The 27,812-nt window shown below is 40.3% G+C and overlaps 5 gene segments (V, D, J or C); 3 read left to right on the forward strand and 2 right to left on the reverse strand.

The window, feature by feature from the left end:
- Window positions 1–325: 325 nt before the first annotated feature.
- LOC132991552 (Ig kappa chain V region K16-167-like) lies at window positions 326–976 on the forward strand. The segment is given in 2 exon segments: window positions 326–419; window positions 527–976. Coding segments are annotated over 2 exon segments (369 nt in total).
- A 1,845-nt stretch (window positions 977–2,821) lies between these two features.
- Window positions 2,822–3,158, reverse strand: LOC132990995 (Ig kappa-b4 chain C region-like). The segment is given in 1 exon segment: window positions 2,822–3,158. A coding segment is annotated over 1 exon segment (255 nt).
- A 1,678-nt stretch (window positions 3,159–4,836) lies between these two features.
- On the forward strand, window positions 4,837–5,566 carry LOC132990959 (Ig kappa chain V region 3381-like). The segment is given in 2 exon segments: window positions 4,837–5,097; window positions 5,205–5,566. Coding segments are annotated over 2 exon segments (387 nt in total).
- Window positions 5,567–22,457: 16,891 nt separating this feature from the next.
- LOC132991005 (Ig kappa-b4 chain C region-like) lies at window positions 22,458–22,999 on the reverse strand. The segment is given in 1 exon segment: window positions 22,458–22,999. A coding segment is annotated over 1 exon segment (255 nt).
- A 1,802-nt stretch (window positions 23,000–24,801) lies between these two features.
- Window positions 24,802–25,355, forward strand: LOC132990931 (Ig kappa chain V region 3381-like). The segment is given in 2 exon segments: window positions 24,802–24,893; window positions 25,001–25,355. Coding segments are annotated over 2 exon segments (387 nt in total).
- The last annotated feature ends 2,457 nt before the right edge of the window (window positions 25,356–27,812 follow it).

Genomic DNA, 27,812 nt, shown 5'->3' on the forward strand with positions numbered 1-27,812 from the left:
TCACCTTAACTATAAAAAAAAACTCTTCACAAAGCTTCCAGTGAACTCACATGATGTTACTATGCTGAAAAACACAGAGAGCTTCTTTAAACCTGCAGACAAACCTACAATGACCTTGTATGCTGATGATGCTCAGTTGGTTTCTAATGACCAAAAGATTCTCATATTCAAATTTGTTTTCAGCACATTTTGAATCAGCTAAAAATCTGCCATTTTCTCAGAACATTTCCATAGAGAGCCACTTTGCATCAGCAGCACCATGCTCCAGTGCTCTGGGAGAGTTTATAGTCCTGACAGTTGAACACTGGATGACTGACAGCTGTCCTTCATCACAACAGAAATCCTCGTCCTCATCATCAAAAACATGACTTTGATCTGCGTCCTCATCTGGACTCTCCTCCTCTGCTGCTGCTTCACAGGTAAAGTCCAGAGAATCAAACTCCTCTCCTCTATGAACATCCGTCCCTCTGAAATGAAGCCCACTAAACCCTGATGCTGCTTTTTGTTTTTGTCTCTGTATCCTCAGAGTCCAGAGGACAGGTCACAGTGACTCAGCCTGCAGCAGTGACCTCTGCTCTGGGAGCCTCCGTCTCCATCTCATGTAGGACCAGTCAGAATGTTTACAGTAGTAGCAATTTGCACTGGTACCAACAGAAAGATGGAGGAACTCCTAAACTCCTCATTTACTATGCTAGCACTCGAGCATCAGGGATTCCAGATCGTTTTTCAGGCAGTGGATCAAACTCTGCCTTCACTCTGACCATCAGTGGAGTCCAGACTGAAGATGCAGCAGTTTACTACTGTCAGAGTTATCACAGCGGAAATGTGTTCACACAGTGAAATAGTGTCGTACAAAAACCTCCCTCAGTCAGACTGAACAGAAACTGAACTGACTGCTGCAGCAGCTGGAAGTTTCTGCAGAGACTGACACACTTCACTGAAGCAGCTCAGACATGATAAAGACCTTAAAAATCAATCAGCCCTCATATTTGGTTTGGATTATAAACCTCATTGTGAACGCACTTAAACACTACACACTCTTTACAAGCAGAGGATTATGGGTAATAAGATTTTTTTTTAAATCTAACATGTTTTTTTATTGTTGATATCGTGGACAAAAAAACAAACCTACAAATATTTGCACATAGAAATAACAGCAAAAGCAAAAACCAATAACCAAACGAACCAGAAAACAGAAACAAGTCAAAACAGCGAAACATTAGAAAAGACACAACACATCAATCATACAGGCGATAGATTGAAATGAAATCTGGTGACTTCTGAACTTTTTTATGTTGATGGAGGGTAATAAATGAGATTTTTAGATCTGGTGTGAGTTGCAGTTCATTCATCAAGGTCAGGAGTCAGGTGGGAAGTAAAGAGAAAACAATCTAAGAATAAATCAAAAATATATATATGTATGAAGAAAAATGATAAAACAATCAAATTAAAGGTATAGTGTTAATGTGACCATCATAGAAACAAAGAGGAAAATATATAAATCCATACATACACATAGGTATACACACATACATATACATTCATACACACTCATTAAATATTTGAGAAGAACTGAAAAGAGGGGTCTCACAGGAACATCGGGGGGTCAGGCAAGAGACCCCCTCCACCTGACCCACGGCCCCCATCAGCAGCTGACAGCCACATCAGGATACAGACTGGACGGGTTAGATTAGATTTCTTTCACTTGATTTAGAAGGTTGTGGATTGTTGTTGATTATATTAATTTTGGATTTAACAATTTTTTTAAATTGTTGATATCGGAGGAACTGGTCCCTCTCAACCCGTATTTCTGGATGAATGTATTGAATGATATAAATTGATCGTTTTAAGGAGATGGAGGTGAGTGATTTCCTTTTGTTGCCATGATGGAAAGTGGATGGGGGTGTTGTGTAGCTGGAGGTCTGGATTGTGCCATACTGGGGTGTATCTACATGGTGCTAGTGATGACTTGGTGATATTATGGGTTTTCCACCAGGATGCCAGAGGTGAGGAGATGGTGATGGTTGTGTGCTAGTCCTGTTCCTTAATTGATTGTGGTTGAAAGGAAAAGCCCCTTTTTGAAACAACAATTAACTTCAATTCATTTGTAGTTTGACTTTTATCCCCCAGTTACGGCTTCAACCTTCCTGGTGTTACAGTCTGAGTGAGTGACACGCCAGCTGCACACAAGTTGATGATTTTTCAGTGAAATTCATTGTCCTGGTCTTGTCTCATTCTTGTCCTGCCTTGGTCTTGATCTTATCTCGGTCTCTGAGCACTCTGGTCTCGGCTGGTCATGCTGGCTATCATGGGTTTTGTTCATTATTACCGACTATTGTGGAGACTAAAGCACAAAACAAGTTTACTGTAATTTGGGAATTTATATAAATTATGAAAAATTATATCGTTTGAAGTTCTGTGATCACTGATGGCACTCATCAAACATATTGAGGAGCTCAGTCTGAGTTTAAAAACAATGTTTATGTCTCATCATGATGTGTTTTTACTCGTCCTTTGTAAAGTTATCATGGAGAAACTACATTTCTTAATGTAGTCACTGGCTCCATTATGATGAAGTATCTTAAGACAGTTTGTCATAAAAGAAAAGTTATTTTAACAACTTTGAAAAAATTAAAAAAAGACAAAAAGTGTATTTCTCATTGATTTAATGAACATATTTTTATTATCAGGAAACGATACACACACATCTGAAGCAACAAGCTAATATTTATTCTTTAGAAACATGAAATAAAGAGAGAGAGAGAGGTGCAGAGTGAGAGCAGTATCACAGTAAAACCAGCAGCAGAGTCCCAGTGAGTCTTTACTGGGAACACTGGTCTCTACTCAGACTTTCTGTGACTCGAGCCTGGGCGCCCTGGGTGGCCTCACAGGTCACAGAGCCCACCTTCCTCCACTGGTCTGCAGAGAGCCTCAGGGTGCTGCTCCAGCTGTAGAGAGCGTCCTTCTCCAGCACCGCAGGGCTCCTGCTCTCCTCCCAGCTGCTGCTGCTGCTGCTGCCGTCCACCTTCCAGGCCAGACTCCAGCCTGAGGGGAAGCCCTTGTTGGCCAGGCACATGAGGGTGGCCTTCCCCTGCTCCAGCTCCTCATTGGAGGGGGGCAGCACCGTCAGGGTGGGACGCACATCACCTATAGGAGACACCAATCAGATTAGAGGACAGGGAGCACACAACTGTCAATCAACCACCAAACCCTATAGGACACCTTTAATGTCTGAGAGTTGATTTTCTTTTTTTAGGAGTTTCTGTCAGATGTTTCTTTCTGCTCCACCGGTCACTCACTCACACATTGTTTCACTTCCCTTTAAGAAGCCTCTCATGCACATCAGCACACAGAGAGAGAATCACACAGAACGACCTGAAATATATTTAAACTACATCTGAATCAAATTAAAAACATTACAAACATTCCCCATCAAAATAATCCAAAAACTTTGCAACACATTTTTAAAACAGTTTGTAGGTGAAGAAAAAAACCAAACTAAAACAGAGAATCAACTGAACACATTAAAATGTTCTTCATGTGAATTCAAATCAGAAAAATGTCTAAATTAGACGCATAAAGAGATCAGAGATTACGTGCATATTAAAACACCGTTCTTTATGTTTGTTTTGTTCGGTTCATTCAAACAACTGAATCAGATAAATACCTTAAAGAGTTGTCAGAAAATGAATCTCAGGAAAACATTTAAAACACTTCTCTTTGTTAAATATCAACCTGTTTATGTTTCAGTGTGACAGAAATCAAACTGTCCTGAGTGAACCTTCACGGTAAAGCAGGACCGATAAAAACACGATTTCATTAGAGTTAGAGTTTCACGATGACAAATATTACAAATAAACAGAGAGACAGCTGCTTTAACATTTTCAATAAATGTTAATGACAAATAAATTTCATTCAGTTGTTTCAGTCATTAAGGCGTCCATATCGATTGTTAGAAAAACCTCATGAATAGAACATTATTTAGCAGCTGTCTCTGAGGTTGTCAAATTGTGATTTATTTGGATCAAATATAAAAATCTGTATTTTAACATTAGGTTTAATATTCATACAGAAACTTACTTCCAACATCCAGTCTGGTTCCTCCACCAAAAGTCCACCACAGTGGTACAAAGTCATTGAGCGGCCGTACAAAAACCTCTCACTGTAGAGACACACGGCTCTCTGACTTTAACACACTGAACTCAAACTACCACAACTCCACATGTCACCTTACCATGAGAGTGAAAATCATCTATTTCCCAACAAATAAAAACTCTGGCTTCAAACATTTTACCTTCATTTAAATTCAGTCTGTGTTTCTGTTTTAAACTGAAATCCTTTAAAGTTAAATGTTGTCTTTATTCTTTCTAAAACAAGAGATTTAAAAGTTAAAGGTCAGTATTTTCTTTTCCTCCAGGCTTGAATATGAAGACAAAAGACACCAGAATAACTTACTGATTGAATAAAAAGATGAATATGTGACTTACTTCCAATATCCAGTCTGGTTCCTCCACCGAACGTGTACCACAGTGATACAAACTGATGGAGTCGTCGTACAAAAACCTCTCGCTGTAGAGACACACGGCTCTCTGACTCTGACACAAACACAGACACCTGAATGAGTCTCTGCCTGCAAGACCTCTGAGACCAAAATAAAACTGAATTAAAAAATATTATAACAAATTAAAGAAAGTCTTTTTTTGAGATATTTAAATTATTTTTAAATCATTTTGTCAAGAATATTATTAATTATCGTGATTTATATCAGAATAAATGTTTCTAGAAGCATGAACATGAAATCATATTAAATTTGTTTTGAAAGTTTTCTAATTAATTGTATAATTAATTGATTGATTGATAAACAGAGTAATGAGAGTGATCCCTGTTGGAGTCAGTCAGAACATTTCCATAGAGAGCCACTTTGCATCAGCAGCACCATGCTCCAGTGCTCTGGGAGAGTTTATAGTCCTGACAGTTGAACACTGGATGACTGACAGCTGTCCTTCATCACAACAGAAATCCTCGTCCTCATCATCAAAAACATGACTTTGATCTGCGTCCTCATCTGGACTCTCCTCCTCTGCTGCTGCTTCACAGGTAAAGTCCAGAGAATCAAACTCCTCTCCTCTATGAACATCCGTCCCTCTGAAATGAAGCCCACTAAACCCTGATGCTGCTTTCTGTTTTTGTCTCTGTATCCTCAGAGTCCAGAGGACAGGTCACAGTGACTCAGCCTGCAGCAGTGACCTCTGCTCTGGGAGCCTCCGTCTCCATCTCATGTAGGACCAGTCAGAATGTTTATGTCTATAACAGTAACCACCTTTTAGCCTGGTACCAACAGAAAGATGGAGGAACTCCTAAACTGCTTATATACCGTGCTAGCACTCGAGAATCAGGGATTCCAGATCGTTTTTCAGGCAGTGGATCAAACTCTGCCTTCACTATGACCATCAGTGGAGTCCAGACTGAAGATGCAGCAGTTTATTTCTGTAAAGGAGAATTCGATGCAAGCAAGTATGATGTGTTCACACAGTGAAAAAGCGTCGTACAAAAACCTCCCTCACTCACACTGAACAGAAACTGAACTGACTGCTGCAGCTGGAAGTTTCTGCAGAGACTGACACACTTCACTGAGGACACACACACACACACACACACACACACAGACATTAACACACACACACGCACACACACACACACACACACACTGTGATTGTAACATCAAATGTACCCCTACATACCCCTTAACAAATCTAATCTTTATCTAAATCTCTTAAAACATAGCCTCCAATGGAATGACTAACACACCCATGCACTGGTTTAGATCCTAACTCTCTGGTCACGCTCAGTTTATTCAACTCAAAACCTTCAAATCCTGGGGCGCTGGTGGGGCAGTGGTTAGTGCGCGCGCCCCATGTGTGGGGGCTGTGGTCTTCCAGGTGGGCGACCCAGGTTCGTGTCTGGCCTGTGGCTCCTTTCCCGCATGTTATTCCCCATTCTCTCTCCCTTATTTCCGACTCTATCCACTGTCCTATCTCTCAATTAAAGGCACAAAAAAGCCCAAAAATAAATCTTAAAAAAAAAAAACTTCAAATCCCAGCCATTTCCAGTCACTACAGGTGATCCTCAGAGTTCTGTCCTGGGACCTCTTCTGTTAATCATCTATCTCCTTCCTCTTGCCCATATCTTCTGTAAATGTAACATCCAGTTCTATTGCTATTCGGATGACACCCAGCTTTATTTGTCCACCAAACCGACCTCCTCCCTCCCGCTTACTTCCCTGTCTGATTGCCTACAAGAAATTAAATCCTGGTTATTCTGAAACCTCAAATGAAACAGTGACAACACAGAGGTTCTCCTCATTTACACCAAATCCACAATTTCAAAACCTGACAGTTTTCTCTCACGATTGACCACTCCTCAGTTTCTCCCTCCCCTCAGTTTAAGAGTCTGGGTGTCATCCTCAACAGCACACTATGATTCCAAGCTCACATCAATAATGTCTAGGTCTGGTTATTTCCATCTTCGTAACATTAATCGCCTCCGCCCCGTCCCTCACACCCAACAGTACTGCCATCCATGTCATCACCCTGGTTACATCCTGCATTGACTTCTGCAACTCCCTTCTCTTTGGTTTCCCTCTCAGGTCCATCCACAAACGTCAACTGGTCCAGAACTCTGCTGCTCGCATCATCACCAGAACCCCCTCTATTAATCACATCACTCCTGTCCTTCAGCAGCTTCATTGGCTTTCAGTTAAATATCGCATTGACTTAAAAATTCTGCCCCTCACCTTTATGGCCATCCATAACCTCGCTCCTCTGTTCCTCTCTGAACTCCTGCACATCAACGCACCCACCCGCACTCTCAGGTCTTCTTCTTCAATTCAATCCACCACAACAACCGCCTGCCTGTCCACCTTGGAGTCCACAGAATTCAGCCGTTCTGGTCCCAGCCTCTGGAACTCCCTCCCACCACACATCCTTAATATTCACTTTCTGTCCATTTTTAAATCTAATCTCAAAACACATCTTTTTAAACTGGCATATTCAGTCTGATCATTCTCCATCCAGTCTCATGAATCCTCCTCACAATGATTTTATACATCCTGTAAAATGTTATTTTTAATGTTCATTTTATCGATGTAGTGTTACTTTGTTGTTTTTATCTCTATTTTCTAAGGTGACCTTAAGTGCCTTGAAAGGGGCCTTTAGATAAAATGTATTATTATGGAAGGAAGTGCCTAGCATGACCTGAAATAATAGAAAGACAAAATAAATCATTAAACTATGTTCCTCTAACTTTAAAGCCTTCAATAACTGTTGTGAGGCTTCCAGTGAACTCATATGATGTTACTCTGATGAGAAACACAGAAAGCTTCCTTTAAAAGGAACTTAAACCTGCAAAAACACAACTCTCTTTAGAAGTAACATTAACAAACCTTTAGCACATTCTTGCAAGAAAATATTTTAGCAGGATGTCTAAACAGCAGGTGTAGGAATGATCTAAAATCAATGATGAACACAATGAATGAGAAGTGGAGTAGAATATAAATAAAAGTCAGTAATTTGTCTACTTCTTCTTAAATAAATGAGTGTAACAATGATAAAACTTTGTATGAAAACACACAATGACTTTGTATGCTGACAAATCTCTGCAGTATGTTTCGAATGACCTAAAAACTTCTCATTTTCAAATTTGTTTTCAGCACATTTTGAATGAGCTAAAAATCAGCCATTTTCTCAGAACATTTCCATAGAGAGCCACTTTGCATCAGCAGCACCATGCTCCAGTGCTCTGGGAGAGTTTATAGTCCTGACAGTTGAACACTGGATGACTGACAGCTGTCCTTCATCACAACAGAAATCCTCGTCCTCATCATCAAAAACATGACTTTGATCTGCGTCCTCATCTGGACTCTCCTCCTCTGCTGCTGCTTCACAGGTAAAGTCCAGAGAATCAAACTCCTCTCCTCTATGAACATCCGTCCCTCTGAAATGAAGCCCACTAAACCCTGATGCTGCTTTCTGTTTTTGTCTCTGTATCCTCAGAGTCCAGAGGACAGGTCACAGTGACTCAGCCTGCAGCAGTGAGCTCTGCTCTGGGAGCCTCCGTCTCCATCTCATGTAGAACCAGTCAGAATGTTTATGTCTCGAGCAGCTACCACTTCTTAGCCTGGTACCAACAGAAAGATGGAGGAACTCCTAAACTCCTCATTTACCTTGCTAGCACTCGAGCATCAGGGATTCCAGATCGTTTTTCAGGCAGTGGATCAAACTCTGCCTTCACTCTGACCATCAGTGGAGTCCAGACTGAAGATGCAGCAGTTTACTACTGTCAGAGTTATCATGAAATCAACAGTCAGGGTGTGTTCACACAGTGAAAAAGCGTCGTACAAAAACCTCCCTCAGTCAGACTGAACAGAAACTGAACTGACTGCTGCAGCTGGAAGTTTCTGCAGAGACTGACACACTTCACTGAGGACACACACACACACACACACACACACACACACACACACACACACACACACATCATTTTTATAATACTTTAACAACTTTCCTAAACTCTTAATACACCAACACACCTACAACACACAAATTGCAAAACAGTTCATTTCATGCTCAAAATCACACATTGTAAACTAAAGTCCAACACTAATTTTCAAAATAAAATAATACACTCACACACTACACCATGTCCACCAAAACACTACACTCAAAATAGAATCATTCTTCCAAAACACTAACACATGTCCTCTTCCAACATAAACATTTAATCACAGCACAATGTCATAAAAACATGAACATCAGATGGAATTACAGGAACTACATTATTTTACATGTGTCAGATCTGCCCTTATACAATAGACATATTTTGATTGGCCTCCTTCTCCATGACTCTCTGAAAGTAATCAGACACAGTGTGTGTAAATGCTTTGCTGTAGACCTACTGTACTCCAGGTTTATAGAGTAGGTTACTGCAAACACACTATGTATAGTACAGTAATGACTGTATTGCATAACCTTACCTGGATGTATTGGCGACAGAGTTCTTTGATGCGCTCGCTGTTTATTTCAAAATGAACTTTGTATAGTTGTTTCATTCAGACCAGTGTTTCCCCTACCGTTATATTAGGGGGGCGGCCCGCCCAACCAACGGCACCCCCCGCCCCCCTTGATGGTCAAGTTAATTTTATTTTCTATATAGCGAGAGATCACAACAGAAGTCATGAGGATACCTTTCATATAGAACAGGTCTATACCTCGTCCTTTTATTAAACAAACTTAATAGCCTTATGTTCTTTATCTTATTTACACGACATCATGTAATTTCTGTCTCTACATGGTCACGCGTTTACAATTCTCCTCTGCTCTCGGTGTCGTGCACGGCAGAGTTTCACCCCGATGCACACACACACACACACACACACACACACACACACACACACACACACACACACATACACACACACACACACATACACACACACACACACACACACAGAGACACTTGCGCGCACACAGGTGAGCACACTCTCACCAGCGGAGGCCTGGTTGTGTGTGTGGTTGTCTGACAGACACACACGCAATAATAAAAAGTCTGTAAGAAGCAAAAATAAAAATAAAGTAGTCTGCTTAGTTGACTTCTGACTTTTCTGGGCATGTCTCTCTCTCTGTCGTTACTCAGGGGATGAGCTGTTAGCATGCTGCTTTCAGGGGTACTCAGACAATGAGAGATGCATTCTGTGCGCTCAGAAACGGGAGTTGCAGGAACAACTCGCAGGACCCCATCCCCCGCCCCCCCCAGAGCTCTAAACCTAGGGGAAACACTGCAGACTCTAACCCTTTTCACACATACAGAAATCTCCTGAAAAACTCTGGAGATTTGGCTACCCGGAGGTTCTTTAGGCTATGTGTGAAAGCAAACAGCCGCATTTTTCGCGTGGACTTTACCTGGAGTTTCTCCGGCCAGACCCCTAGTATTTTATCCGCAGAAAGTCAGAGTGAGCTGATGTCTGAACGCATCAGCATATACTCCAGAGATTTCAATTTGAGCCAATAGAAAGAGAATGACGTTTATATACAGTTACTGCCTAAAGTGTCTGCACGCCACCACTACGATCTCCGTGCACGTAATTAAACGGCTGCATTATGTTTTCTGTTCGTCAGTATGTTGTTCTCCTCTCTGTTGTGGATGTTGTCATTCCATTGGATTACACATAGCATTGATATAAAGGCAAATATTCTCATTATAACATCGTGTAGCAGACTCTGTTGCTACGGCCGCTACTTCCGCGTTGTTTATTTACGTCACGTCTGACCTCGGGAAATCCCCTGCCCCCCTCCCCTCTGACAGGGATAGCCCCCCGCTGTGAGGAGCACATGTGAACGGCTAGGTCGGGAGAATCTCAGGAGTGTTCCTCCTGTAATTATCTAGATATTATCCGGAGTGCATATGTGAAAATGGCTTCTGTGATTAGCTAGAGTCTGAGAAATGGATTTATGCTGATTGATACAATGTTCCTAAGACAAGGTTGTCCTCTACAACTCTGGACTGAATGTCCTTCAGTTTTATTTTATTGTCAGAAATCACCACATTGACAATGGCAAGTTCCTGCTCTTCATTTAGGAGCTTCCTTCTTACCCCTGAGGGAGGTAGATGTTGAATCCTTAGAGAGACAAAACACAGTTACATATGAGAGACCGGAGGCATACAGTTCCTGTAATACATGGTAAATTGATTTACACTTTGCAGTAGGAGAAGCCTTGTAAAATATCCAGCCTGTTGGCTTGTCGAAAAATCCGGACAATGGATGCCACTGTGTCCCGGCCAAGGGGCAACCTCCGGTCTCGAAAAATGAAGCCAATGCGGAAGTACAAAAAACTGCAGTTCCTCGAGGTTCCGCTTGAGGCTGGCTGCAGAAGCGGCGGAAGTGCCATAAGCCCACAGCCAAAAAAGCCCGTTTTTACCACAGGAATTAACATGTTTACAGCCTGGTTCAAGAAACGAGATATATCTAATTAGTTGACGGCCCCTTCTCCTCCCACTGTGGGTGGTGGGGGGGGGGGGAATTTTTTTATAACTCGTCGGATTTTATTTTATTAATGAAAACGGCTATGCCCATATAAGGGATGTGGCAGATTTGATTGACAGCTCTGCACGCTGCATCTGTCTGTCAGGTCAGCAGGTCAGGAGGCTAGGTAGCAGCTTGATCCGTCTGATTTCTCGTCTTTTTTACTTCGTTTGGAGAGTTTGTTTAACACATATCTGACAACATATATGGCTTGCTGTGCGGTTAACAGACCATCCAAGAAGTTGATGCTTCAGTTTTTTTCGGTAAGTGATATAGTAGTGTTATATTTACTGCATACTCGTGTCGGTATTTATATTTACGGACCTAGCTTGTTTAGCGTTAGCTTGTAAACCAGTCGGCTAACTGTACTCAGTGTAGCCCATTATTTACGGTCAATGGTTTAGAAATGTTTGTTGTTGAAAATAATGAGTTTGTGTGATGTTAGAAGCTAAAGGTTCACCTCGGTGGTTAACCGCAGACTGTAAATATGGTTATCTGACGTTATGATGAATGTTATACTCCACGTAAATGTCGACATTAAAAAACAAACTTTGTGTAGTAATTATCCGTCAGTACTTAACATAAACTTAACTCAACTGAACCTAATATGCTGTGTAGGTTATAGAGGATGACATCAATGTTACATGGTTGACGTAGTGTCTTAAGATTTGTGCAAACTGTTACCAAATTAAAAAAAATGAGTTCAGGGAATTTTAATCTGGTTATTAATATAGTTCTTAATCGTTACAGATGCTCTTACAAAGAATATAGCAGTAGAAATATAAAATATAAATAACATTTGGAATGAAAATAAGATATAAAGCAATAAGTACAAGAAATAGTTTGAAGAATACAGCCATGTACCGAGCTCATGTTAATAACAGATGAGCTACTGTATGTTCTGTACTAAAGCACAGAGAGTTGGGACCTGTTAATGATTTAAATAATTCAGGTTGTATTTGTTTCATATTAAGATGAAGTAATAGCCACAATAAATTGCTTAATCTTTCCTCACACAAAATCTGAGACAATTTGATGTGGAATATCATTGTGCAAGTGAGTGAGAGAGCTGAAAATAACATGATTACAATAAGGTTTATCTTCTTAACTTTGAATAGATGTTGATTACCTGAATACTGTACCTTTGTTGTCTGGGTAGTACACTGTTGAATTTATAAATGTGCTCTTACACACAGATGAATACAGAAAAATAGATGAGAACAAAACAATGAATAACTGATATTTTCTCTTTCTTTGCCATCCTGAAGACCCCGCACTAAAAGTCCATGTTCTCCTGGATCCGTGTCACATGCTCGAGCTTCTTCAGAATGACTTTTCAACAGTCAAAGTTCTGGTGAGAGAAGATGGACAGCAGATAAGACAGCAGTACATCATCCACAGGCTTCAGAAGAAGGAGGAGGGTTTGCACCTTGCATCATGCTTCAGCTGTTCAAATAAAAATAGATCTCCTCCAAACAACTTGCAATCAAACCATTTTCTTCCCATTTTAAAACCCTTTGTCCAGTTTAGATGGGAGAAGTTGATATTATGTGATATTGATCTGGTAAGACTACATTTCTAAATCATTTTTAACTGTGTTTTTATTCACAAGTTATTGATCTTATTTACTATCCATGTATCTTGATTTAAGAATGGGGCTGTGTTTAAGGGCAAATTTTGAACTACATTAGTATTTGGTAAAAAAAATTGTCAAAAGAATAAAAAGTTGTGTAAAAGTAGACTTACTAAGCTATTGAGTTGAGCATTAATGCACATTTTAGTCTTGTCAATTCAAATCTGAAATGTATACTCATGAGTAGACATAAAGGAGTGCATTTATATTGAAATATTTATTTAATCTGAAAAACCACATTCAAAAAGCCTGTTTTTACAGCAGAGATTAACATGTTTATAGCTTGGTACAAAACAAACAAATAGGTCTGATTAGCTCATGTCTTGATCGACACACACTGTACGGGGGTCGTTTGATTTGATGAAGGATAAGAGTTATTCACAATATGGCGTGTAGCTGACCAGCTTGACAGGCGGGTGCGGTGTAACGATTTGTCAGGAGGCTTAAAACACGCCTCAGCTCCAGCTTTCAGCCTGTGGGTGTCATCACTCAGGCCATCCGGGGGAGACCTCCCTCGCAGCGAGCTGTTGAAGAGAAGCAACCGAAGTCCACCCCAGAAGAACCAACAAATGCAGATGTTGTTGAGGCCCAGGTTTCTTCCTCTGTCTCTGCAGCTCTCTGGGCACCTCGACGGACAAGTCACCAATAATCTACACTGTGTCTATAGGAGAAATACAAAGGTGTTCAATTAATGCCTCAGACAAGACAAAATGTACAGTTAACTACATGTGACAGCTCAGGGTGTTTTTTTGTTATTAGCCTTATCTGCAGGAATAATATTGAACAAGATAGCTGCAACTCATAATAATAGATGCCACTCCTAAAAACAATTTTTTCTAATACTTAAAGTTTTTGGTGTGAAGCTGACACTGTCCACAGACTCCATGACTTCACAGGGTTCAATAGAAAACAAATGTCTTATGATAAATACTAAATATTTATTTTTCAATTGTCATGTTCACCCACATCGCTGTTGACATCAGTAAATATAAGACACAGACATTCCTCTTTTTGTCAGAACAGTAACATGAACTATATGCTTTGTAATATTGATTTCTTCTGGATGTTTCATATTTATTTACAGTCTATGGATAAAACTTTGCTAATGTATTTCTCTGCTAACACTGACAAAGTCTAACTTCTCTGACAAATAACTAATAACCATAATTGTATATTTAAAAAAGTATAGTTTTAAGACTTTAATTAAATATTTGGGTTGAATATAATTCGTTTTAACTGTGTTGTAGAAAAGTTAAATGTTAACTTACTGTTTATAGAGTTTTCTCAGGACGAGCAGGAATAGGGGATGATGGCAGCCTAGCCGTTAGCTATGTTGTCAAGTGGACTGCTAACGTCGCGCTGAATGGGCGGAGTTAAGTCCTGCCGGTCCCGCCTTACTGCTGTTGCTAGGTTGATCCAAAGTTAGGTTGAGACTGCAAATCCAATATGGATGCAGCCCTCGATTGGACTCATTTGCTGCCTATGTAACAGACGGGTCAGGGTTTGTCCAGTAATATTTACAGTCTATGGTCCCGGCTGAGATGTGTTCACCAGCCTCTCTGTATGATAGTCTGTGGTTTATGACATGCTCTATGATAGCAGCTCTTATTTCATCAGTTACCCTAGCTCTGGTCCTTCTTTGAACGCCACCACACATTCTAACTCCTCTTCCTCTACCTTGCCCTTGTCCCATTTCTCTCCCTTGTCCCACTCCTCTCCGTTGTCCTGGTACTCCTCTTCCTCTCCCTTGTCCTGGTCGTCTTCCTCTCCCTTGTCCTGGTTGTCTTCCTCTCCCTCATTTTTCTTACTTTCTTTGCGTTTCTATATACTTTTCCCTTCAGCCCAACGAGGTATTTGCATAATTTCAATCAGCTGTTCCTCATTAGAAATGGAAAAAAATAGTATCATATATTTGTGTTTCAATCTATAATATGAACAGCTGTTCATGTTGGCTTTAGCCTATAAGTTAGGTTTAGAATATGATGTTATCTGTTCTGACATACAGTGAGAAAGCATTTGTAAATTTGGCAGTAAAAATCCATTGTTTTGGTCTTGGATGAGCTTAATGAGAAATTAAGCTGCTTAGCCAAAATCCTTGAATATTTAGTTAATTCTCAGTTAAGGGCCTTCTTGGGGGCCAACAACATATTGCAAACTCAGCAGTAAGTTTTCAGAACAGGGCATAACACAATCACAGCAGCAACACTTGTGATAAACCATATTGTTAATCATCTCGATAACTGTCAACATTGTGCTGCTCTCTTTATTGATTTATCCAAAGCCTTTGATACTGTTGACCACAGCATTTTAATAAATAAGCTATCTTCAATAGGATTTGATGAGCTCTCTGTTAACTTGTTTATGATTATCTCTCAGGGAGAACTCAAGCTGTTGTTGCTGAAGGTATTAGATCGAGCTCTCTTGAAATTAGCTAAGGTGTCCCACAAGGGTCTATTTTAGGTCCACTTTTATTTTCTTTGTATATAAATAACATGGTGATCTCTTCCCCACATTGTGATGTACATTTTTATGCAGACGACACAATCCTGTATGCCACCAGCGCCTCTTGTCAATTAGCTATTTAAACTTTGCAGTCAGCTTTTGATGCCTTTCATATAGCTCTCATTAATCACAAGCATATCTTAAATTCTGATAAAACAAAATGTGTTTTATTTTCAAGGTCCTATGTGAACAATATTCCTATTGGTATTCACACACTTCAGGGTTCCCAAATTGAGAGGGTAGAATCCTATAAATACCTAGGGATTTGGCTGGACAATAGGCTCTCTTTCCGAAAATATTAGAATAAAAATAGGATTCTTATACAGAAACAAATCCTGCTTCTCCACTGCCAGTAGGAAAACCATTGTGCAATCTACAATTATGCCTGTTTTTGATTACGGTGACATTTTATACATGCATGCCTCTCCCACCGCCTTGAAACCCCTTGATGCTGTGTATCATTGCGCATTGAGGTCCGTGACTGGCTGCAAAGCTCTGACACATTACTGTACCTGGTTGGCCCTCTCTGGCTATGTGGAGGCACACCCATTGGCTCAAATTTATTCATAAGTCCATTCTTGGTCTACTCCCCTCCTATCTATGCGCTCTAATTTCACGCAACATCGGTAGCTATAGCCTACGCTCGTCTGACCTGTTATTGCTATGTGTACCTAAGGTCCACACAGAATTAGACAAGATGGCCTTTAGGTACTCCACCTCCTCTTCTAGGAACACATTACAGCAGGGCTATTCAATTGGCAGCCCTGGGGCTGGGTCCGGCCCGCAACGTAATTTTTAGTGGCCCTTTAAGAAGTCTTTACTCTTAAAAATGTATCACTGTATGTTTTATTTATTGTTTAATTGCAGACGTGTATGATATCCGTATTACCATGAGACAGAGGCACAGATTTTTTTCCCAATTTGTGTGTCTCACCCTGGTCTAACCTCATGGTGACGCAATTATTCTTGTTTATCCATCTCCTGCTCTCGTTCCTGCTTGACGCATGCGCTGCTCTCATCGCCGCGGTCTCAATGCACTCATCAGCAGCACCAGAGATCCGGTTTTTTGCTAGCGCTGTTCATAATGTCTCTTTCTACTTTAACAAAAACGAAAAGTGGACTCAGAAAACAGACAATTTAACACCGAATGGACATAAAGTATCTGTTTATTTCTGTTTCTATGAGGCCCGTGTGTTTACTATGCAACGAGTGCGTATCGGTGTGCAAGGAATACAACTTGAGAAGACATTTTAAAATGGCCCATGCAAACTTTGACACGGTTTTCCCGCTGGGGTCTGATGCTCGCCACCAGAGGATATCGGGGCTGACTGCATGTTATGACCAAAGACGTTGCACACTTTTTCGGGCTTGTACCGAACAAGAGAGAGCTTCATCAGCATCGCTACGAGTAGCATGGCAAATTAGGCAAAAAGAAAATGCCATTTACACACGCAGAGACTGTCCAGGAGTCTATGCTTGCATCGATTGAGGAGATGGTTACAGATGAGAAAACTCAAAACAGTTTGATTGATTCAATCAAAAAAAATCCATTATCAGACACTTCAGCCATAAGGAGAGTGGAGGTCCTCGCATCGGACGTCTTCATGTTTTTTTTTGGACAAACTGAGGAAAGCGGAGGTGATGTCGCTAGCTGTGGATGAATCAACGGACAACAGTGATATAGCACAACTGTGTATTTGTGTCATTAATTCCTTTGGAAGGTCAGACGACTGGTGAGATATTATTTTAAAAAATGATCTCATTCTTTGAAGAGAACAATTTAGACTTGGGACGTATTAACATGCTAGTAACGGACGGGGCACCCGCGATGGCGGGCAGGACTCAGGGACTGTCAGCAAGGTTGGCGGTTGTTTCTCCACAGCTGAGATCACTACATTGTTTGATCCACCAAAGTCTCCTGTGTGCTAAACTAAGCGGTGAGTTAAAAGAAACCATGGACTCTGTCATGGTAGTAATTAACTTTATTCGTTGTACCTCCAGCTTACAGCACCGCCTTTTCAGACAGTTGTTGATGGACATGTCATCACAATATAATGACTTGCTTACCCATAAACCCCATGGCTCAGCAAAGGAAACGCATTGAAACGTTTTTGTGAACTCAGAGAGGAGATACTGGTGTTTCTCCTTAATTCAAAGCAGAAAAAGACCAATACTTTTCTGTGTCTTATGGAGAACGAGGACTTTTGTGCTACTGTTTGCTTTTTGTGCGACATTTTCCATCACATGAACCACCTAGCTGCAAGGCAAGGATAAAACAGCGATTCAGCTTGTGGAGAGACTTAATGCTTTTCAGAGAAAGCTCTCTCTTTTTTCTGCTGATCTATGTCCAGGCAAAATGCTTCATTTCCCCACACTGTGTAAATCAGGCCTACCTATCACAGAGGCAATGACGAGATTTATAGATGCTTTGAAAATAAACTTTGCCTCAAGATTCGAACATTTCAGTATCCCCACAGAAGTAATGACATTTGTGAAGGACCCTTTCTGTGTGGATGTCGAGGGAGAGTTTGCATTTAATGCAAAGGAACTGGTCACCTCACTGGATGAGGCATCTTTGCAACTTGAACTGATTGACATTCAGTCATGTGATGACCTGCGCCAGTCATTCCAGCTGACAGGTTTTCAAAAGTTCTGGACTCATGCAGTGAGCAAGGAAAAATTCCCTCATTCAAGGAGTCTGGCGCTTTTCATCCTCACTATGTTTGGCTCAACTTACACATGTGAATCCTCATTCTCACACATGAATGCCATTAAGACTACTAACCGTGCATCACTCACTGCCCAGCATCTGCACCACTGTCTGCGCATTGCTCTGACAACCTACACTCCTGACTTCAGTGCTCTTGCTAAATCAAAAAAATGTCATTTCTCTCATTAAATGTTGGCTACATGATAAACAACAGTTGTAAGTTATACCTTTTGATATTTGAAGGTTGTTTGCACCAGTTTGAATATTACTGCTGAATCTTTTATATCAATAATGCAATATTATGCACTTAATGTGGCCACTGGTGTGGACAGATTTTTGATAAATGGTGCATTTTCAATACTGAAGGATTTTCCTTGGAAAAAAAAACTCTGCACTGTCATTGTTGGATTTCTATCCATAGTTAGCAACTGCTGGCTGAGCAGACTGTTCTAGGCAGCAGTATTGTTACTATTTAGGATTAAGTTTTGCAGGTTGTTTGTTACAATTTAAATGTTACTCAGGTGTCTTAATATTCACTTAATGTTATATTATGCATGTAATCTAGCCATAGATGTGGTATGGTTCACATGGACTGTTTATTAAGGTGTCTGATGATGCAATATTTGCCTCGATAGTTTGCACCTTTATTGTTATAATGGATTGTGACTCAAAAAACTTTTTGTTGCTAAGATTGAGTGCACTTAAGCCCGTCTTGTCTGTTAATGAAATGGCTAAATTTCTCAATGTCTGGTATTGCTCACTTGGACTATTGCTCACGTTATATGGCCATTTGAATGTAGACATGACTTTTTTTTATGTTGTGTCATGATGCAGTGCAGTGTTGCTGTTGTGCATTTCAAAATACAGTATGCACTTTCCAATATGTTGTTGTTCCCAATGGTATTCAAAAAGCTTCAAATATGATTACCCATATTTCGAGCCTCAGGCCCCTCATTTGGTATCCATTTTTGGTATCTGGCTCTCAGTAAAAACTAATTCAATAGCCGTGCACTACAGGCTGACTTGCGGCGAAGTGATCTGGTCACTCTAGTGCAGGGGTGTCAAAGTTCTATTGGGTCGGGGGCCGGATTTGTTCAAATGAGACCTCAAGTGGGCCGGACTAATTTTGCAGACATCACTATAACTTGACACATGGATTTATAGGCTAATGTATGATTAGAAAAAAAGACAAAAAAAGGTACTTGTATAGAAAACTGCATGTTAACGCAGAAAATGTAAAAGTACATTGAGCAGGGGTTAACTCTGTCATTGCAAACTGCATGTTGACACATGGAAATATTTAAATGTACCACATTACAGAAGAAAACATCAATTATTATGTTTTGTTTGAAATTATTATTTTATGTTTTAATATTGCTGTTCAAGGTTATAGAAACTTTGACACAGGTTATTCTACCTGCCCTGTGATCAGTGCATTAGAGAGAGAAAGAGAGAGACTTTAGATATGTGTGTGTCAGGCCACAGCACAGTTTGCACTCGTTAAGGTTCATTACAGATTAAACCTGCTCACATGAATAAGTTATCACAAACACACAGAGTGTCTTTGATGCAAAGACCGAAGTCATCTTCACATATTTTAGTGTTAGGCATTATAAAATGATAACATGTTTCCAAACGAACAGACTTGAATTTATCCTTCAGCGTTACGCACTGCAGTCTGATCAGCTCCGTGTGGAGTGCACGTTTTTCAACTAAGTAAACTCAGTTAAACGACTTTTGATATGAGTCTGGCAGTCCGTTCTTCTACGTGTCCGCACTATCGTAATCTAACTCTGTCACTGACTCTATGCGCCATGAATCTGTGCCATCTCTGTGCGCAATTCGAGGAAGCATTTTAGCGCTGCTCCACGGTTAAACCCGCGGACCTCTGTATGCTCGGGCAGCTTGTGCGTGATATCGTATTTGGATAAGAATGAAATGTTCAGTAATAGTTATATTTTTACGGTCTGATGAAAGCTGGTGATAAAGTCGCAACAGCAGGCTACTGCATTTAGAAGTGATGTCGCGCTGAAACTTTTAGGTGACCAACAAAACATGTTCACCTATGGGTGACCTAAAAATGAACCATCTGTAATTAAAAATCAGTTAATATTCATTTTAATTTACTGTTTTTACAATAACCAGAGGTAAAACTAGTCGGGAGATGCATCAGGCTCAACGCCGGTGACCGCAACCTACACTTCTGTCTGGATGTGTGGAGACGGTCTGGGCCGTTACGCATGGCAGAGATGATTGTTTTTTTATTTGCACGAGCTGCTCTTGGTGGCTAACTCCATAGGAAGCTTTGTTATTATCAGCCAAAACTTTTGTTTTTCATCATCGAAGACAGGAGAAACTGGAAAGAAGTGTGCATAGAACCGAAGACTGTCAGGATGCGCGCGCAGTGCAGAGGTGTGCCTGTCGTTAAGTCCCGTAGCTTTGATACAATTCTGGCAACTTGTGACCAAATAAAACTAAAGAAATATCGCTCCTTCGATCTCTCTTGAAAACCTGCATTCTGTGTATAACCAGGTTAAAATTATTATTATTATTATTTTATATTTGAAACTTCACCAAACCCTGATAAACATTGAAGAAATATTCGTTTTAACATGTTTAATGTGTGTTTTGTGGCTCACTGAAGTTCAACTGTTAATACCTGTACTGTCACTTTAAGAGGTCGCAGTGTGCGTGACGTCATGTGTTGTGCTTCTCTCAGTCCGCGCTAAGCTCACTGAGAGAAGGTAAGGATAGTTTGCTCTGCTCATGGTTTAGCACTATTTCTTGTTATAGACAATGTAAAGTGCAGCAGTTTGCAATTGGAGGTTACTCTTTAAGTTGGTGAACATGCAGAAGAGTTGTGTTTTAAATGTAGACTTGTGAATGAACTTTATGAAGTTTATTAGCAGACACATGTTTCCAAGTGCTACAGGGTTTCCCTTATGTTTATCTGCTAACAGGGGACTGGAGACCCGCGTGTGTGAGAGAGACTGCATGTTACTGAGACTTTTGTATTTCTTTTTGACTTGTGCAGATGCAGCAGCCAGCACGGTTCACAATAAATGAGAAACCAGTATCAGATCGTGGTCCGAGTACTTCTTTCAACGCAACACCAGAACACAACGCAGATATCATGACCAGTAACAGATGTGCATCCAGTGAAGTTTAGAACTTCAGCAGGACAGGCACACCCATTACATGTGTCACCTCTCTCAGGTGTTCAGCCTGTTTGCTGATTAGCGTAATGCAGGAGCAGCTTGTGCGCTCGACTCGTCTTTTTTATGATACTCCCTGCTGAGAAGATAGTTCAAAGTGCCCCATTTAATTAATTTTCATATCATGATATCAACCTTTAAGTTGCTCATTATACATAGGTTTTAATACAATTCGGGAGAAATACGTATTACAAATATTTAATTTATAAAAAATCTCAAAATATTTTTCAATACATTTCCTCCTCCTTCCCAAAACGTCTCGCGGGCCAGATGAAACCTGCTGTCGGGCCGGATCCGGCCAACGGGTCGGGCCGTATGTCTGACATCCCTGCTCTAGTGGCATTTAAAGGGATGCTGAAAGAGCACAAATTTAAATCAATTGGGAGTTGTCTATGTTAATAGCCCTGCTTTGGACACCTGACTTGACTTTAAATGTGTTTGTATGATGTTTTTGTGCGTATTGGCCATGCATCTACTTTGTGTTTTTGATGTCTGTTACTTCTTTCTTTTTTATTATTTTATTTGCCACTGATGTACCCAGGTCTCTCTTGAAAAAGAGATTGCAAAATCTCAATGAGACTACCTGGTAAAATTAAAAAATAAAATTAAAAAATCTACATGGTGCTAGTGATGACTTGGTGATATTATGGGTTTTCCACCAGGCTGCCAGAGGTCAGGAGATGGTGATGGTTTTGTGGTAGTCCTGTTCCTTAATTGATTGTGGTAGAAAGGAAAAGCCCCTTTTTGAAACAACGATTAACTTCAGTTCATTTGTAGTTTGACTTTTATCCCCCAGTTACGGCTGCAACCTTCCTGGTGTTACAGTCTGAGTGAGAGACACGCCAGCTGCACACAAGTTGATGATTTTTCAGTGAAATTCATTGTCCTGGTCTTGTCTCATTCTTGTCCTGCCTTGGTCTTGATCTTATCTCGGTCTCTGAGCACTCTGGTCTTGGCTAGTCATGCTGGCTATCATAGGTTTTGTTCATTATTACCGACTATTGTAGAGACTAGAGCACAAAACAAGTTTACTGTCATTTGGGAATTTATATAAATTATGAAAAATGATATCGTTTGAAGTTCTGTGATCACTGATGGCACTCATCAAACATATTGAGGAGCTCAGTCTGAGTTTAAAAACAGTGTTTATGTCTCATCATGATGTGTTTTTACTCGTCCTTTGTAAAGTTATCATGGAGAAACTGCATTTCTTAATGTAGTCACTGGCTCCATGATGATGAAGTATCTTAAGACAGTTTGTGATTAAAGAAAAGAAAAGTCATTTTAACAACTTTGAAAAAATTTAAAAAAGACAAAAAGTGTATTTCTCATTGATTTAATGAACAGATTATCAGAAAACGATACACACACATCTGAAGCAACAAGCTAATATTTATTCTTTAGAAACATGAAGTAAAGAGAGAGAGAGAGGTGCAGAGTGAGAGCAGTATCACAGTAAAACCAGCAGCAGAGTCCCAGTGAGTCATTACTGGGAACACTGGTCTCTACTCAGACTTTCTGTGACTCGAGCCTGGGCGCCCTGGGTGGCCTCACAGGTCACAGAGCCCACCTTCCTCCACTGGTCTGCAGAGAGCCTCAGGGTGCTGCTCCAGCTGTAGAGAGCGTCCTTCTCCAGCACCGCAGGGCTCCTGCTCTCCTCCCAGCTGCTGCTGCTGCTGCTGCCGTCCACCTTCCAGGCCAGACTCCAGCCTGAGGGGAAGCCCTTGTTGGCCAGACACATGAGCGTGGCCTTCCCCTGCTCCAGCTCCTCATTGGAGGGGGGCAGCACCGTCAGGGTGGGACGCACATCACCTATAGGAGACACCAATCAGATTAGAGGACAGGGAGCACACAACTGTCAATCAAACACCAAACCCTATAGGACACCTTTAATGTCTGAGAGTTGATTTTCTTTTTTTAGGAGTTTCTGTCAGATGTTTCTTTCTGCTCCACCGGTCACTCACTCACACATTGTTTCACTTCCCTTTAAGAAGCCTCTCATGCACATCAGCACACAGAGAGAGAATCACACAGAACGACCTGAAATATATTTAAACTACATCTGAATCAAATTAAAAACATTACAAACATTCCCCATCAAAATAATCCAAAAACTTTGCAACACATTTTTAAAACAGTTTGTAGGTAAACCCCAAACTAAAACAGAGAATCAACTGAACACATTAAAATGTTCTTCATGTGAATTCAAGTCAGAAAAATTTCTAAATTAGACGCATAAAGAGATCAGAGATTACATGCATTTTAAAACACCGTTCTTTATGTTTGTTTTGTTCGGTTCATTCAAACAACTGAATCAGATAAATACCTTAAAGAGTTGTCAGAAAATGAATCTCAGGAAAACATTTAAAACACTTCTCTTTGTTAAATATCAACCTGTTTATGTTTCAGTGTGACAGAATTCAAACTGTCCTGAGTGAACCTTCACGGTAAAGCAGGACCGATAAAAACACGATTTCATTAGAGTTAGAGTTTCACGATGACAAATATTACAAATAAACAGAGAGACAGCTGCTTTAACATTTTCAATAAATGTTAATGAATCAAATAAATTTCATTCAGTTGTTTCAGTCATTAAGGCGTCCATATCGATTGTTAGAAAAACCTCATGAATAGAACATTATTTAGCAGCTGTCTTTGAGGTTGTCAAAGTGTGATTTATTTGGATCAAATATAAAAATCTGTATTTTAACATTAGATTTAATAGTCATACAGAAACTTACTTCCAACATCCAGTCTGGTTCCTCCACCAAAAGTCCACCACAGTGGTACAAAGTCATTGAGCGGCCGTACAAAAACCTCTCACTGTAGAGACACACGGCTCTCTGACTTTAACACGCTGAACTCAAACTACCACAACTCCACATGTCACCTTACCATGAGAGTGAAAATCATCTATTTCCCAACAAATAAAAACTCTGGCTTCAAACATTTTACCTTCATTTAAATTCAATTTCTGTTTTAAACTGAAATCCTTTAAAGTCAAATGTTGTCTTTATTCTTTCTAAAACAATCGATTTAAAAGTTAAAGGTCAGTATTTTCTTTTCCTCCAGGCTTGAATATGAAGACAAAAGACACCAGAATAACTTACTGATTGAATAAAAACATGAATATGTGACTTACTTCCAATATCCAGTCTGGTTCCTCCACCGAACGTGAGCCACAGTGATACAAACTGATGGAGTCGTCGTACAAAAACCTCTCGCTGTAGAGACACACGGCTCTCTGACTCTGACACAAACACAGACACCTGAATGAGTCTCTGCCTGCAAGACCTCTGAGACCAAAAGAAAACAGAATTTAAAAAGATTATACCAAATTAAAGAATGTCTTTCTTTGAGATATTAAAATTATTTTTAAATCATTTTCTCAAGAATATTATTAATTACGACTCGTGATTTATATCAGAATAAATGTTTCTAGAAGCATGAACATGAAATCATATTAAATTTGTTTTGAAAGTTTTCTAATTAATTGTATAATTAATTGATTGATTGATAAACAGAGTAATGACAGTGATCCCTGTTGGAGTCAATCAGAACATTTCCATAGAGAGACACTTTGCATCAGCAGCACCATGCTCCAGTGCTCTGGGAGAGTTTATAGTCCTGACAGTTGAACACTGGATGACTGACAGCTGTCCTTCATCACAACAGAAATCCTCGTCCTCATCATCAAAAACATGACTTTGATCTGCGTCCTCATCTGGACTCTCCTCCTCTGCTGCTGCTTCACAGGTAAAGTCCAGAGAATCAAACTCCTCTCCTCTATGAACATCCGTCCCTCTGAAATGAAGCCCACTAAACCCTGATGCTGCTTTCTGTTTTTGTCTCTGTATCCTCAGAGTCCAGAGGACAGGTCACAGTGACTCAGCCTGCAGCAGTGACCTCTGCTCTGGGAGCCTCCGTCTCCATCTCATGTAGGACCAGTCAGGATGTTTATGTCTATAACAGCTACCACTATTTAGCCTGGTACCAACAGAAAGATGGAGGAACTCCTAAACTGCTTATATACCGTGCTAGCACTCGAGCATCAGGGATTCCAGATCGTTTTTCAGGCAGTGGATCAAACTCTGCCTTCACTCTGACCATCAGTGGAGTCCAGACTGAAGATGCAGCAGTTTACTACTGTCAGAGTTATCACTATATCAACAGTCAGGTTGTGTTCACACAGTGAAAAAGTGTCGTACAAAAACCTCCCTCAGTCAGACTGAACAGAAACTGAACTGACTGCTGCAGCTGCAAGTTTCTGCAGAGACTGACACACTTCACTGAGGACACACACACACACACACACACACACACACACATGCACACACACACACACACACACACACACACACACACACACACACACACACACACACACTGTGAAGAGAATAAACACACCATCTTTTAAATATCAAACATTTTCAGCCCACTTCTCCCCCCTCTTTCCTCACCATGATGGTCAGACACAGCTCATTTACATATTTAAAGGTACAGACACAGAAACAGCCTGTTCTGAGCAGGGCTGAAATAGAGTGGTTTATAGACATGATCAAATACAGGATCAGAGTGGATTTAGAACAAGAAACTTCACACACAGGGGAAGAGGAGCAGAATATGTGAACTTAAAAGAGGATGTTGTGTTTTGGGGGAGCATAAAGTAAGACTTGAAACAGGTACCAATATTGTTTGACTTTTTTTTGGCAGGTGCCTTTATTGTAGAGTTAGGAAAGTGGATAAAGTTGGAAATCATGGAAACAATATGATGGAAAGGAGCCACATTTTGGCTGTGAACCTGGGCCAACAGCCTCCGTACATGGGGCGAGCGCACTAACCACTACGCCAGCTGCGCCCAATTTTGTTTGATTTTTACTGGTAACTTATCCAAGTAATAAATTCTGGTTTCATGACAACCAAACTAGGACTTCAGGTTCAGGTTCAGGTGACTGTATCTGTGGGCAGATTTGTTTTGCAGCCAGCAAAGCGACGTCCATCATGAAACACAATATGAAACAGATGTAACAAGAAACAACACAATGAAGAGAAGGTCAACAATTTAAATTGTATTTATTGAATTAGGACATTGCACATGAATCAGCAAATCCCATCAAAGTCAATATGCCGGAATTAGCACAAAAGCTACATTTCATCTGTAGTCCCTAAAGGCAGGTACGAACAAAAAACATAAAATACATTTACAATTACAGGACAGCAAACAAAAGAACTCACAGACAATTTTACAAACAAAAATGGACACGATTGTCAGATAAGAAATAACAGACCAACATGATAAAAAAGCCTATAAAATATAATAATAAAGAAGATAAAAATAATAAAAAATACTTAAGGTTTCACCAATCAGGGCTGAGAAGAGAAAGAAATATCAGTCAATAAGATCAATAAAAAAATCAGAATTAAACAACCATTTGAATTAATCAACACTCGTATGATGAAGATCAACTTCATGAACTTTTTAAGAGCAACATGATTCAGCTTGTAGCCTCCAGCAGGGCCATCAAAGTTCACAAGCTGAAACGCGTCATATTAAGTTAATAAGATAAGACAAGATAAGATAGATAAGATGAACTGTATTGTCCCAGTGGGAAATTTGCCTTGGACTTCATCAAATTGATCTTCGTACTACAAGTGCTGCTGGAGTCTTTTACCCTCTCCAAGCCTTTCAGCTGAACTGTAGGTATGATTCTCTGCCAATCACAGACACACACAGAGGCAGACTGACAGACAGACTATAAGAAATATGTTTTTAAAGGGATCAGCAGAATGGGCGGGATGAGGACATTCTGACATAAAGCAGCTAAGTGAGAAGACAGCTGGTTTCCCATCAGTTTAAAATGTCGACATCATTAAATTGTACAAACCTGTGTGTGTGTGAAAATGTCTAAAGCTAAAACACTGAGATCTTTCGTCAACCAGAGACTGACTGCTGCTGCTGAAGAGATATTTGATCTGTTTGAAAGAACGATAGCAGAATATGAGGAGCAACTTCGTCGATCAAAAGAGGAAAACGAGCGACAACACAGACTGCTGGATGCTGTTTACAACCCTGAAGTCCGCTTACACAAATATGGTTTGTGTAGTTTATTATTAGTGTTGATTTAAAACGATGAGAAGCAAGCTACATTCTCACATAACTGTTAGATATGTTGTGATGTGCTGATTTTCTTTGGACACAGATCGAGAGTTTCAGAGGTTAAATCCAACTAAATTCCCCAGAATTAAATTACAGCAGTCCCTTTGAATTCATATCACCATGGAAACCTTTCAATCTCACACACAGTTGTCCGAGATGATCATCATCAACAACAATATCTAAACCATCGTCATCAGGTCGTAGGTACTTATAAAGTGCTGGGTCTTTTGCTTTTTCTTAAAGGTGCAGAGGGACTCTGCAGATCGAATAGAGTTTGGAAGTTCATTCCACCACCAGGGGGCGACAGAGGAGAAGAGACTATTTAGCATCTTAGGACCCTGTTGTGAAGGTTGGATCAGACGCCTTTCATTGGCAGAGCGTAGTGGGGGGGAGGGAGTGTAGACCTGGATGAGAGAGTTAAAGTAAGGAGGAGCCGTTTTTGTGTCTGTTTTGTAAGTGAGCAGCAGAGTTTTAAATTTGATGCGAGCAGTAACTGGGAGCCAGTGTAAGGAGATGAA

Source organism: Labrus mixtus, chromosome 16 (assembly GCF_963584025.1).
Source record: "Labrus mixtus chromosome 16, fLabMix1.1, whole genome shotgun sequence".
Lineage (NCBI taxonomy): Eukaryota > Metazoa > Chordata > Actinopteri > Labriformes > Labridae > Labrus > Labrus mixtus.